The 15,438-nt window shown below is 33.7% G+C and overlaps 1 protein-coding gene across 2 annotated transcripts in view; it reads right to left on the bottom strand.

Annotated features, from left to right (window-relative positions):
- Positions 1–14,219, bottom strand: part of LOC140748908 (fibrillin-1) — a 52,031-nt gene extending 37,812 nt beyond the window's left edge. For both annotated transcript variants that reach the window (XM_073081825.1, XM_073081826.1), the window contains exon 1: positions 14,057–14,219. In XM_073081825.1, coding sequence (XP_072937926.1) covers positions 14,057–14,059 — 3 coding nt within the window. In that variant the 5' untranslated portion in view covers positions 14,060–14,219. The remainder of the gene's footprint in view (positions 1–14,056) is intronic.
- Between the last annotated feature and the right edge of the window lie 1,219 nt (positions 14,220–15,438).

The raw sequence follows: 15,438 nt of genomic DNA, 5'->3' as shown, positions 1-15,438 counted from the left end.
CTGAACCCCTCGCCCCGAGCCGTGCTGTTGTTGCATTGATTTCAATCTTCACTTCATTACAAGACAACCACACTGAAGTTAACTCTTAGGTAATTTGAAAGCGTGACGTCATTATCTAAAGCGATCTCAGCGAAAAGCTCTATATGTTTTGTTTATGAGTATTTGTATCTATTACATACATATATTTATTTTAATTAAGTCAAGTTTAAGTATGTAATATTTTAAAGTCTTATTATTATTATTATTGTAAAGGCTTATTTTTTACTCAACGATGATAGGTATATTACATGTCCAATAAAACAAGTCGCGTTCGTAAAACTTAACCTAACCTAACTCACTAAAATTGCACGACGGGGTATGTGAGCGGACTACTACTTAGTTAATAACGATAATAAGTTTAACAAATTGGTTAAATAAAAAAAATCGGAAACTTTATAAAGCTCAATTATTAAGTATACTTTATTTTATGTATATAGTTGAAGAATTAAACGAATGGAATATTTGAAAGGTAATAGAACCGTTATACTCGTAGTTCGATAGTGGAAGTACCTACGTCACAACTCTTCAGATCGTAGGTAAAGCAGTTCGAGTATGAGGATCGGCTTCGGAGGGGTGTGTTCTAGATGTAGCTGTTTACTGATGTCCATCGGCCCAAATAGGTCTATAGTTCAATAATCGACTCCAGATCTGTTACAAAGTATCACCAAGTTCTAAACTGAGTTACTTATGTATTTCTGAATTCACCATACAGCAACGTTTAATACTGTTATTATAGATGTAGGATCTTAGCCGATCCACGAAGAGTACCACCAATAATAAAAACAATTAACAATTGTACATCACAAAAGCCATTTACAATAAAAATACAATACAACATATGTCCGTATATAGAGCAGTAGGTATCTCGGTAGCAGTGGCAGTGAGTCACGCCGCCCACCGCTCGCCTTCCTTACAACCGTCCGTAAGTAGTGTGCACATTACATATTATGAAATTGTTACCAAGATACACATATGATGCTGCTTAGTTACAGATACGATCACAATTGTATCAATATTTAATTTTGTTTTAGGTAAAAGTAGTTTTAGCCACCTGATGTTAAGTGATGCTCATGAATATTTCTGTAACCAATGTCACAAATATGTTTGCTGTTTCCTACCCTGGTCTATGTCGGTATATCTTATATTTAAACCAAAATATGGTTGGGTAGTACTTATATGATTCAAAGAGATTATTACCAGTATCTCTAAAAGATCTGAAACATTGATTGCTTTTCGGATGATGTGTATGAATTTCGGCTGACTTTGATATGAAGCAACAGTCTTAGTCCTCTGGATAGGATCGATTTATGCGAAAGCCCTGTGTATTATATGGAGTTAGTTACAGATGTTCATGATCGGCAGTGACCACTTTCTGGGTGCAGGTGGATTGTAAGCAGGTGGAAGCTCATACGGTACTTCTTCCACCGAAATGTAGAGCTGCCTAACGCTAGAAATAAGTGTGGCGTTAGTACTTCCTTGGCCGGTACATACTGACTTTACCTTTTAACTTTTTTTTATTGTTTTATGATATTTTACTGTTCCTTAATCATAATATGCTCCTATAAGCATTTGGCTTATGGAATGTGAGTGAGGATATGACTGTACGTGTCGTCTTTATATCCGTATCCGCAAATTAATATAATAGGATGTACAGGAATACCTATAATATAACCAGCTGAGTCATACTAATACAAACGAGAGTACCTATAGTCCTTGTAATGACAGATACAGCATTAGGCTTGTTCACACTTAATTTACATAAATTAATAGAACCCTGAAAATATCATTATAGAAGATTTTTTATAGTCAATATTGTTTTGGATTATAAAGAAGCGGCTAAAGAGTCATGGGAAAAAATTGGATGTTATGCTAAAATGACTTTTTCCAAGCTCATGGTTTTTATTTTTATCCTAACTGATGATTTTTCAAATCTTTGTAGTATCGGAATTGGTTTATCCGCATTCTGAAGAAAACGTAGAGTTCTACTAAAGAAGTTATACAAATTTACATGCAAAATTATTAATATTCCTGGGTTAAATTATTGAATTTAGTATTTCGAAAGGACAAAAATACTGGCCTTAAAGCTTCAAGCACATGAAAGAAAGAAAAAAAGAAATAGAATAGGTATCATTTAAATAAATTATTCGAAAGTCATTCAATCTTTTCCAACTCACTGAGGATTGATTCAATTCATTGATCACTAGAATGAAAGGCCGACAGATGCTTAAACAAATAAACAAGGATTCTGGAGGTAAAGTGGGAGCAAGGAGTGGATAACGAACTTTCCCTCCTAACGAACCCTACTACAGCCCTGACACTAGATAAACAGTAAGGGCCGCACCACACACGCACATTTTTGTTTTTATAGAAAAGTGTAAAATGCTCAGTTAAATATATCAATTCGGATTTATGAAAAATCTTACTTTCATCACTGTTCCTATTTGATAGATGTTCTAGTGCTCACTCGTTAATTTAATAATAAGTTCTAACAATATTAATAATTAGTTTGCCACTAGATATAAAATAAGTTGTTCCTCTTCGATAAAACTACGATGCTCCAAATGCAAGCCGATTCGATTTTATGGTTTTGTTGTACATTAATATCAAGTAGCAATCTTTTGGTTTTGTCCCATCTGTCCGTCTTCACTCTTTATATTAGTCATTTTACTCAGCTATAATATATTTTTAGGACATAATATATATGTAATAGAAAATCGCCTTCTATATAATATGTCCAACTGCCAATTTATCTTGTAAATTGAAGAGTTAAATCGGTAACCTTATTTTTTTACAGGGTTAATCACTGTCACTTATTTTTCCGTCCACAAAAATATTTTTCAACATTACATGTACACACGCTTTTTTACTTTAATAACACGCTCAACATAGAAGCGTTGATTCGAAAAAAAAACCAAAATAATTAAAACATTCATGCCATAATATTGTATAAATCACTCATTGCACGTAACTCGAAAACTATTTGAATTATAACATTTATAACCGCCGAGCTCTCAATAATTTATCTACCTGTCCGCAGCCGCCGCATGTGGTCCTACCCCAATAATTCGAACACGCATTGCTTATGAAAACAATTTTTATTTATTTTAGTGTTGCGTTATAAAGTAAGAGCGGTGAATTGGAGATATTTGAAAATATATTTCATTACGTAGACATACCTACATATTAGACATAGTAAAGAATTACTATGTATTAGACGTAGCTTACCCGTATAACGTACCCGTTAAACGTTTTGCAGGATGTATGGTTCACAATTGTATGACACGACGCGACAACATGTAGGTCATAAGTTTCGTGACGTCATAAATAGAGAAAAATGTTTTTTTACATAATTACTGTCTTCGTTAACGCGTGACGGCACTACACGGAGGTGTAGTAGTCACACTAATGTCAAATGCCTATTTTTGGTAATTTTAGACGGAAAAAAAAGGTTGTAATTAACATATTTTCGAAATAGTGACATAGCTTTCCGAGATTACGATATTTTTTGTTTGATAACGGCATAACCACTATAAAACAATCTGTTTTTAAACTAATTAACGGACCACACGCTCATACAAAACAAACATAAAATTTATCATTCATTCACGGTTACATTATGAATAAAGAAATTAAAAATATTCTCGTAATCGCCACATGACCTACATTCGGGCGGTCAGTGAAGGCACAAGAATTGATATAATTTTATAATGTACGTAAATCTTATCAGAGGTCACTGTTACGAGTTTGACAGTACCGCTCCAGTAAGTATATTTGGTAAACTAAATTAAATATAGCAGTATGATATGCCTTTTTAGTTAAAGCTGTTGAATACAATAAGAGTAACGTAACAATATAACAAATTCAATAATTCATAAAATATTTGTGTCTAATTATAGAGACCTCTGGAAAATTTAGTTCTTGACAAAAAATTAGTGAGTGGATGTGATTTCAAACCAAATATCTGTTTACCTGAGCAGTAGTGCCTTTTTATCCATGCAAGAGGTCTGTGCCTGTAGAGTTTGAAAACTCTGCAAGACTATACCGACTACTTTTGAGTAAAAAATTCGTTGCCCAGAAGACGACTTGACCCTTACCTATGTACATCAGTAATTCCTATTATTTGTTCCTACCTAAGTACCAACATCAAAAAGATACATTAAAAGAACTGAACTAAAGTTGGGTACCTATACGCTGAATTCGAAATATTGGTGACGTCTTTTAGTCTACATCAATGGCGTGATTATTCCTTTTTCAGTTTGAAAATTAAATGAACAATACTGTACGAATAGTAAGTAGATAGTAGTACAAAGCTTAATCGCCAGCAATTCTACCTAGAACACAGAGCACTGTTAGATGCACTTTGCAACAGCGAGCACTATTCCTGTCAAGAGAATTGGCCAGCGGTGATGCATCGCCGTCTTCCGCTCATCACGATTCCAGCATTACCGATGATTTAGTTCATTCTATTGGAGCTATGAAAATGTCAGCCATATTTAACAGTACGATAACGCCGTGGTTTTAATTTTTATTACGGTAAGTTCAGCTACGTTCGATAATTTACTTGTCTCTGGTTGTTATTTATGGGACTGCGACGGCGTGCACCTATGCGCACGATTTTTAATTCTTCGTAACTATGCTAATTGTGCACGGGGTTAAAAGAAGTCTGTGATTTTTTCCTATTGAGTATATAGAAGAAGCAAACGAACATACAGTCCACCTGATGATATCATCATGTCTCCCATACCACCCTCTTCAAAGCTGCCATTGACAATGTTACTGATGAGATTGTCAAAGTTAAAATTAATGCCCTTAGACACCAAAACTTATCACTTCGCAAGATGTTTTATTATAAAGAGGGAGCGAAAACACTATAACACATCATTTTTACCGAATTCGAAAGAATAGGTTTTTCTGTGTTGGACTGTATGTATTTTCATCAAAAACTTAAACTTTTTTACGTTTTAACTTACTTTATACTAAACTCTTAAAGAAAATGTTTTTAACTTATTCAGATATCAAGTGTTAATATTAAATTCATATTCTAACTTCCTATAACCTGTGTAGTTATGTACCTAAGTAATGTAACTGTAGTGCATAGTAAAAAACAAACAACAAACGTGGCCCATTTCCGACCCGAGCCTAACCGATATATTGTAAAACAATAATTAATCTAAGCGATTACCATAAATTGTTTGGTAGCAATTAATAATGTGGTCTGTAATGAGAATCTTAATTAATACCAACGGCCTGGACCCGTAAGGACCCACCGTGAGATTAAGGAACTGATTCAAAACAGGTTTGTTCTACAAAAGTATTTTATTCCCGATCACTTAAAAATAATATAGATTTGTGTATAGATTTATCGGCCTCCCAACTCTAATTCCTCAAACCTTAAAATGGCCGAGTTTTTAAATGCCTAATTGAAATATAATATTTAGTCAATGGTAATATTCTATGTTATAATTATCCAACAACATTTTTAATGTTTTTTAAAGCTTTAAAATAACTTCACATAGCACAGTACTATGTTGCTTCCTCATAACGAAACCTTGTTTAACTAAGGATCCACCATTAGTTATATTATTCTTACAAACAAATATCCTTCAATATTTATAAAAATTAAAACAATAAAATAAATAAACAAATAGAAACCAAAAACAAACACTTTCCCGAACATTCGGGAGTCAACGAACTTTAGCATGAATGTAGACAGCGAGGCGCCGCACACGCTCGACATTTGACATTGACATCAATGATTGATGGATCGATAATCCCATGATTTGATGGCCGAACCGGTCCCTCACTAAAGACTTACCAAAGTTTCTAAAGATGTAACTGTACAGGTATTGATCGGAAAGAACTTAGAAATTACAATAATGCAGGTGTTGCTAGTTAAAAAACTAACGTTTATGAAAAAATCACGTCTTAATGAAGACTGATTTACAGAGTATTTGTACTTCAATGTATTTAATGATTTGTACGTTACTTATTCCAACACTAAATTAAGCTCAGCAAATAGAGAACGTATTACATAAGTAATTAAAAAATGCTAGTCTAATTAGATTAAATCAGGTCTTTTCATTTGTTTTACACGAGGAACCACTAAGAAAATTCCTATAACAAAGTGTTATTATATTTAGTTACTTTTAAAAAATAATCCTATTTTTTTTTAGTAAAAACCATGTAAAACATTCTAAACACTTTCAGGAGCACATAGTCTCTAACCACATGATTATGATAAAACTGCTTTAACCTCATTAGAATGCAAAACAAAAGCGAAAAAGTGTCGCGCAGGCATCAATCAAGAAGATTGATAGTAGGTTATGTATACAGCATGTACCTGCAGGTAAACAGAACCAACGTTAGACTGGTACGATGACCCGGATTAAAATGTATTAGGACACAAAAAATGTGGCACGAATTGGGTCAGATCTGATTTGAGTAAGTTTTAAATTTTAAGTGTTTGAAGTACAATGTGCTGAAGACTTTATGTAAGTATAGAAACATCAGTCATTGGCGCGAAAAGTGACACGTAAAGGCGCCAATAATTTAAAAAACTACGTGCAAATAAATTTTTAACATACTATAATATGTATAATAAAATAAAATAATAAATTAATTAAATTCCAATAAACCATTTGTAGCGCGATTGAGGAGTAATTCACCAGTATTAGTTTAAGACCTTTAAAAACTTTAAAAGGCACGTATGTTACTCAAATTATTTTCCGTCACTGGTAAACAAGTAACAATTATTCTTTAACACCTGCGCACGCAGATACGCATATACGCACGTATTATTTTTTGAAAATTAACAAGTGGTAACCTAGTGACTAGCGCTCAATGCCGCACTCGAATCTTTCCTGATTACAGATGATAGATACTTCTGAAAAAAATCTGAAAAAATTAAGCTGGAATGCCTCAAGTACCCACGTGAAGAAGAAATATTTTATTAACTTCAAACACAACTAAACCTAAGACATATCCACAATATTTGGAATTTGATCCTGGACTGTGTGTGTGAAGGCGAAATTAATACTATTTAGCTATTATAATCATTAAAGAATAGAATCAGTAAATCTCGTAACTTTAGGGTTATCGCACTTAACCCAATGCAGAATCAAGGATAGTTTTTGATCCAGATACATCTACTGGCGAGTATCGTAAATCGTAAATTATTTTATCAATAAGCTTCAATTTAAATGACTAAATTATGCCACGGACACATAAGGGTCTACTCTATTTATTCTCTACAAACTATCATATGAAATTTTTGTTAAACGTTTATTTGAGATGAAAACTAGAACATGTTTCCTACGAGGCATTAAATAGTTACATTCAAGAAAGGCATTCAATTCTTGTCAGTTTAATGTTGGACTACTTAGGTAATGTTGCGTCGTTTTTGCCGCTCATGAAATTCTACAATTTATCCCAAATGGCCCAACGATCCTGAAAATCCTAACAATTCGACAATTGATCACCGTGTTTCTACCCCCTAAAGATTTAAAGTAATTTAAGTTATACAATTATTTAAAACGTAACCTTTCATATAGAGTGAAACCATGTGAAACTGCCGCTATATGACAGAAATAACTATGACTGAGGTAATTGCAAAAGATAAGATTGTATTTAACATTTTATTCTAAGTCGCTTCTTTGTATAACAGTTTTTAATAATTTCTTTGAAAACATACATACGTATATGAATATGACACAATGATCCGTTACAAGATGTTATATAAGTTGTTATTTTCATATCAGTGTAATTAAATGACATAAATTACATAAGCCACTATCATTACATTATTATTTCTATGCAAATAAATAAGATTGATGTGTCTATCTATGATTTGAACATGGCAACCATTTCTACATATATACGCTTATTTACAAAACACTATTATGTATAAAAATGTTTTTCTTTTAATTTTTATCACCAAATGGTCTAATATTACAAAGAACTAATTAGTTATAACAGGACATTAACACAAAGCCATAATTTAAAAAAATCAATTGACCTAATTTTTACATTACATTAAAAGAAACTACATTAAAACATCTACGGTATATTTAACTGTAAAAACAGAAAAGTAGTAAATACTAACCAAGAGCGATAGCTGGCAATTGAAAAAATAAAACTTACTTCTGTCATCATATTCAGGCACTACACTAATCCTTTAAATCCACAACCACTATATATTCCCGTTGACAACAATCTAAAAACGTGGGTTACATTGTACACTGGCGTGGCATTTAACACCACGAGTGTATCGGCTATCGGCTCTTGGAGCAGAGGTTGATTCGTTTCTACGGATTCAGGGCGGCGGCAGCGCGCCGGGGAGGTCAATCCCGAGCCGATTGTCTCTAATACCCTACACGGTTGTGGATTTGGTACAAAGTTGGACGAATACACATTACTATTAAGTACTTTCTTTACGATACTTTTTTAATCACTTTCATATAGAAAAGGTACTGTCTCTTGAAAACAATATAATATTTGTGTTCATAAAATTGCAGCACCTCTAAGTATAAAATATTAAAACAAGCATCAAAAGAAATAAAAAACTAAACGTAATTATACTTAAATCAATAAAATGAATACTTGTACTTTCCGAATATTCCTACATTTCATATTTACACAAAAGAATATTATACTCGTAATTCAAGAAGTAAATTAAAAAGAACAATAATTAGGTTTCGGTTAAGCAGTGTTGATCAGTGTTCATAAATAATTGCCAAAAGAACGCGGGACATGTAAATATTTGTCGTAGTTTACATATTTACCGTAGATGCGTTGGGGAGTGTCAATGTGTTGGTATAATTTTAGTAATTTTAAATTCAAGAAACGGCGCTAACATTTCGAGTCACCACTGGTTAATCTCTTAAGTCTAAAATTTCTTACTTAAGTCTAGAAATTTCAAGATGTGCCAAATTCTACCTGTTGTATTAGGACTTTTTTATTAATTAATATTTATATGCTATGTTCATAAATTAAGTAAATATACTATTTATAAACCAATGTAGCATATTCCTTAAAAAAAACTCTTCAGAATATACGCTTTTATATCATGTAAAAGTTCATTACAAACGATTCACTATCATTTAGGGTGATACATACTCGTAATTATAGTGAACTGCATTTCCCAAAGCTTATTTTTAAAATTGGTTGTGTGTTTATTCTGATCAAACTAGAAAAAAATTAAAAGCACCACCTATATGTAGCGAATTCAGTGAAAATACGCGTGACACGTCTCGTTTTCTATTAAATTAAATCAACACAAAGATATAAGATAACGCACAATGATGAGCAATTAGATAGAACTAACGTAAACGAGATAACAATACATAGCATCAAAGTGAAGCCGAAACACACAGAGGTGGCTTCTAAGAACGTCCAGGAACTGTGAACTAAATAATAGAGCAATATTGGTGGCGTATCGCATATCATAACAGACGCAGCAAGATGTGTACAACAGAGCATTGATGGAACAAGGAAGCGAAGCCGGATCAAAGGGCTACTTAGTTGATGCACTGCCGACAGCAGATAGCACGCGATTGAATAGAAATGGCCTGCACTTTGTTAGGAAAAATGATTTGATAAGCGCAGATTGTTATTGTAACTGCCTCGCCTGCGTTTGATCATTCCTTGTTTATTCAGAGATTAACGCTTGGGTACCGTGTTGTGGTAATTCTAATGTTAGTGGCTTGCTTAATGGCAAACAGGTTTTTTTAATATCGTGTTGATTAGTGCATTGTAGAACTGCGAATTGACACGGTTAATGTGACTTAAATGTTCCCGATAAGTCTATATCGATTTGATCACTTGTGATACAAGACGTACAAGAGTAAAAGCAAATCCTGATACGCCTGCTTCATCCACTTGTGAATAGTGAAGAACACGAGTATGTACACTAGTATAACATCTCAGAGGGGTATTCCAAAGAGTAGTAAATATGTAGGGCTATTAAAGTGGACGGTATCAAGATTTTCATATAAAAGCTTTCACACAAAACACCATCTAGAATGGATTTTCTTTTGACATACATTTCAGATTAGTCATTTTAACTCGTGGATCTTATTTTTTTGCCCAAGTCCAGTCCAGACCAGTCCATTGTTACTATATAGATGAATGAATATGATGTCTTAGCTTAATTCATATGTTTATCGGTAAATGTTTGAGCATGAAAGGCACGAATAAATTAAATTCACACATGGTTCCACATGTAGGTATGTCTTCTGATAATAATTCATCTTTACAAAACTTATGTCTATTGTATTGACAATTTAAATATTTAAAATGTGTCTACTAAGTATGAATAATAAGTTTAACAAAAAGTAAGTCAATATATTCATGGACTTGTTTTATTTAAAATACATTAATTATTTATAATTGATTATATATTCTGAATCTACATATGTAAACGTTTTGTTTCTGTTAACAAATTAAAATAATGCTCATGGGTAAGAACTTCACATTTTTTAATTTAACTTCCAATGTTTGAACAGTTTAATTAGTCTTGTAAACATTAAAATCCAACGAGACCTACATTCCTTAGATTCTGACGTCACTAAAGCAGATTTTAATATACAACATTTGCCAAATTCAAACACAGATAACAAAATTATCGCAGGTCTTATAAATACAAATCTCACGTGCAAAGATGATATTGTAAAGTCATTATACCATAGAGAGGCGAAAAGGAGATAAAAGAAATACATCATGACATGATATAAATAGTTGTGGCCAATATTTAACAATGTCAGATTAAAGTAATTTTAATACCAATTTGAGAAGACTTTTAATTAGGGAATATAGCCTTAGACATAAATGTATACAAGTTGATATCTAAAAAAAAAGCTCTTTAAATATCAATAAACTTATAAAAACAATTAACTTTTTCCATCTAAATTGTTCCAGCGAACAAATGAACGATAGATAGGAAACAACAAAACGATATGAAACCAAGAATCTCACCTTCGGCACGATAATTGCTTAGTTCACAGCTCTTAACTTTATAGCTTGGGGACAATACAACCGAGTGACAATTTTAACGACAGGTTGTAATTCATACCGACAACATCCAACTGTACAACTTTACAGCCCTATCTCACAGTTCCGTTAAAAGGAAATAAGCTACCTTGAGCCACACATAAGCTTCAAATTTCAAAGGTACCGGATCTAAACATACGCTTACTGGTGAAACCAAGCCGGTAAAATTATGAATACAATAGCGAATTAGTTTGGTTTGAATGGCATTTAGGGCCAATGACAACATCTCCATTTATCTAGAATTAGGCGTTACTACTAAAACTGTCACTCTACTCGTAGCGTACCTACGGTGATAATATAATATGAGCTGTAATAAGATTTATTGTTTTAATGTGATTTATGAGTCAGAGAGATAAGTTATGTATGTGTTAACACGGGATGGACGCTTTATTTTTAAAAAATCAGTACGGCCGATAATGTTTCCGCTTGAGCACAGTCATAGATTAGCCGTGGAATCTGTGTAAAAAGTAATTATACTAATCATAAACTTGGATAAATCGGATTATTTATTAAAGAAATAGCTATTTAGCATAATTTTACGCCTCTTGGATATTTTAACTTTATGTAAGGATGTTAATGAGATCTCTGGAATGTAAGACAACCTTAGAACATGCACAATAGTAAATAGTTCAACAAACATTTAAACCGTACTCAAACCGATATAAAACAAAATATTTTCTTACTTTTATAAATTTTACTACAAGTTTAATAACTGAATCCTGCCAAACCCGGCTCATTCCCGTACCACTCATTAATGAGACGAAAAGTTAGTACGAAATAATAAAACGATGATAAAACAGTAGTAACATTTGAATTCATCAAAGCATGAAAATATTTCAATTTCATGAAAATAAACAAACAACTAAATTCAGGCCAATCCATGTAAAGGGCTTAGTACAACCAATATTTACCCAATAAATTTAATTATCATGATTTTTCGACGGTTAATGAGTTGAAGCCTGTCCGGAGAGCGTGAAAGAAGTCATTAATAAAATTACGACGATGAATTTGTTCTGGATGGATTGAACGATGAATCATTAAAAGCTCACGATTCGTTTAGCTTGTGGAACTTTATGGGCGTCATGATCAAAGATATCGGCGGATGGGCATTCGAACTTGATAGTAATCGTTTTTAATGTGCTTATTAACTTAAAGAAAATGTTAATATTGAGACATAGGTGGTGGAAATATTTTGCTATTTGTAGTGAATTACAATTTGGCTATTGAAAATATTTTGTTATTGGCGCCAATATTGATATTGAATATATTTTTGTTGGTGTTATTAGTAAATAGGTGTTGATACGTGAAAACTTCTAAAATAAAACGAGTATGCAGACTCCATTTTTGCACACAGAAAATGAAGATGCCTTAAAAGGATAGGAAATTGTTTATTATTTGCATTGTTTAATAGAATAATCAAAATTCATACTTGAACAAAATGGCTTCGAATTATGTATACTATAATTATATGTATACAATTATCTAATCAAAACACAAATTTAGCTAATGAGTAATCGATACAACCTTATAGAAATTTTATTGTTACGAGCTACCTTGTTGGTTGAACGCTAACGACTCTGCCAAATAAAGTAACGGATAAAAAATGGAGCATACCCAATTAAATACATCAGTTGTATAGATTCTACCAGGTACCGATCTACGCAAGATTTATTTATATTCATTTACTCTTAATTGATTATATTTAAAAAAATGGTGCTAAAGGCGGACATCATGTTTGATACCATTTTCTACCAGCCAACTTTAAGGGTGTGCAGAAAAACTAAAGCAAATAGAAACAAACTTTCAGAGATTCATATGTCTTCATGAGTTTCTCTACCACCATTATAATTATTTTTAATGGAACGACTTGCATTTATTGCAACTCTATTTTCTTGTTCAAAAGGTATTCAGGTAATTTAACCATCTAAATCGGAAGAACGCGGTGGTTCTAACATGTGCAAGCAATTTTTAGTTAGAATTCTCGATTGTACTGGAATCACTTAATTAAATATATCATGTGTGTATCAGAGAATGAGAAGATTCCCACACAACTGAATTTAGCAGCGGACGCGATACGTTTGGCGCGATTGCGCAAATCATTAGCCTTCGGGCGGTTCCTATACTGATAAGAGTCCAGCACCCACCAGAATGTAACCCTGGCCCTATTCGCTGAGGATGTAGGCAGACAATATTTAGGGCTGATTTGGTATTTAGGCTATCAGCTGCAAAACATTATTGTTGTATATTTTACTTTTAAGTTCACAATATTCAAACAGTGTAAACTCTATTTAAAAGCGATTCTAAATAAAAGTATAACACAAAGCTCAATGCTTTGAGCATATCAATTTCACATTAAATCAATAGAAATCTTCTAGTCATTTTTTATTTAGGACTTTTAAGGGCTTGGGACACGTTTTTAAACGATTTGAACTGTAAGACACCATCACAAATAAACATGTTTACATATCACCGACACAAACAGATCGATAATTTTGCTAAAGTTCCGATAACAGACGCTGATCGACGTCTTGACACGTTGCTATAGCGACAAGTGCATGTTCCATACATTAATTAATGATATAACTTCCCTTTATTAAAATAATCTATGAGTGAAGATAAATGTCGTAGACGACCGTTACACCACATTAAAATTATAAATAGTTATTTTATTATCGCTAGTTGCCGAAGCCATAAAATTGATCTGTTGCTGTAACAACTAAACATAATATCCTGAACTATCTGTAAATTAAAAATGTACCAACAAATTATTTGAATAAGAACAAAACGGATTTCGGGACAGCTGAAATAATATATAGAGAAACTTAATATTTTTTATACACATTACGTAATACAATACCTATTACTAGCTCTACGAGACAATGGGCGGCTAGCGCGCGGGTTCCGTCCAGTCAAAAATTTGGACAGAATTACGATATGTATCCTTTTGAATTTGTATAAATTCCCGAATTACCATGCCACTGGTTTCCTAGGTTGCGGGCACCGATACCGTCGGTGCGGTGATGGTGGTGTGAACGAGAGGAGCACGCGAGCGGGCGGTCGAGATCATGAACCGCGGAGAGCGCGGGACGCGGGACACGTGCGCTGCGGTCGGCGGCACGCTCCAGACTGACAGCTAAAATTGCGAGCTTTATCAATGGGCAAACATTGGAACTGCGCGCGCGCACGTATGCTTTGCCACTTAGATCTATGGTGCTTCCGTTACGCTGTAAGTGGCGCTCTCCGCCCAATGTTTGTTTATTGTGCCCGAAAATACGATATTCGATATTTTTTCTTGCATTTAGTCTCTCGTATGAAACTATACACCATATGATTTTATGTTTATATAATATTTTATATTACAGAATTCAATCATAGGCCTTTTTAATACTGAACGTAGAATCTTATTATATTTATTGATTTTGGCATAAAATAACTTCAGTGACTCTACACTTATAAAATACCTAGAAGCAAAAAAGTTTAAGCACAAAAAAACGTAAATTAATTTATTTAAAAATTGGCTCCATTTTCTCTTGATATATTACTTACTTACATACTATTATAATAATATTACAATTATGTTATGTGACATGTATTACGTGTAGAGTCGTTCAAAGGGCTCTCCTTGTGGCGGACAAGGACAGGCGATCCAGTGTCATTAACGGCACATCAAAAGCCTCATCAGAGTCCTCGGGCTGCACACACTTTTTGTGGCCTCCGCACCTCCCGGTTAGAACAAGGATAGTCACTTAATAATGTCATGAGCATGCATAATGCGACAAAAAATAAAGGCTTCAATTCTCGATCGTGCACATAGGAAGCACATGGTAATGGGTTTCTACTAAACATGCCAGGTTAGACTGAACATAGCTTTCGAGTTTGTTTTCTTGGCGTATTTTATTATACGAGAAGTTTTTATAATGCAGAAGTAAACGAACATGCAGTCCATCTAACAGTAAGTGGCCACTGCCGCCCATAGAGATATGTAATCAGCCCCAAATAATATTAGAGGTTCACCTGACGTCGGCCCCAATTTGTTGTTACCCCTGAAGACTAAGTTGGACCGTTTCGGGTAAGTATGTCTACCTTAATACACCCTTTAAACCAGAACGCAGCCGCACTTAACACTGCTGTTATTAGTCAGAAATAGGAGTTTTTTTTTTATAATACAAGAGTAGCACGACACGAGCATGCAGTCCACCTGATGGTAAGTGGCTACTGCCGCCCATGGACATCTGTAATCAACTCCAGATAGGATTAGATATTCCTACCTGAGGCCGGCCACAGATGCCCCGCTACCCTTGAGGACTAAGCTGGAACGCCTCGGAAAAGTCTGTCTCCCTTACCACACCCTTC

This window comes from Epargyreus clarus, unplaced genomic scaffold, assembly GCF_041222505.1.
Source record: "Epargyreus clarus isolate Ecla_fem2 unplaced genomic scaffold, WU_Ecla_fem_2.2 ptg000017l, whole genome shotgun sequence".
Lineage (NCBI taxonomy): Eukaryota > Metazoa > Arthropoda > Insecta > Lepidoptera > Hesperiidae > Epargyreus > Epargyreus clarus.
Note: the sequence above shows the minus strand (reverse complement) of the source record. Positions and strands in the feature narration are given on the sequence as shown.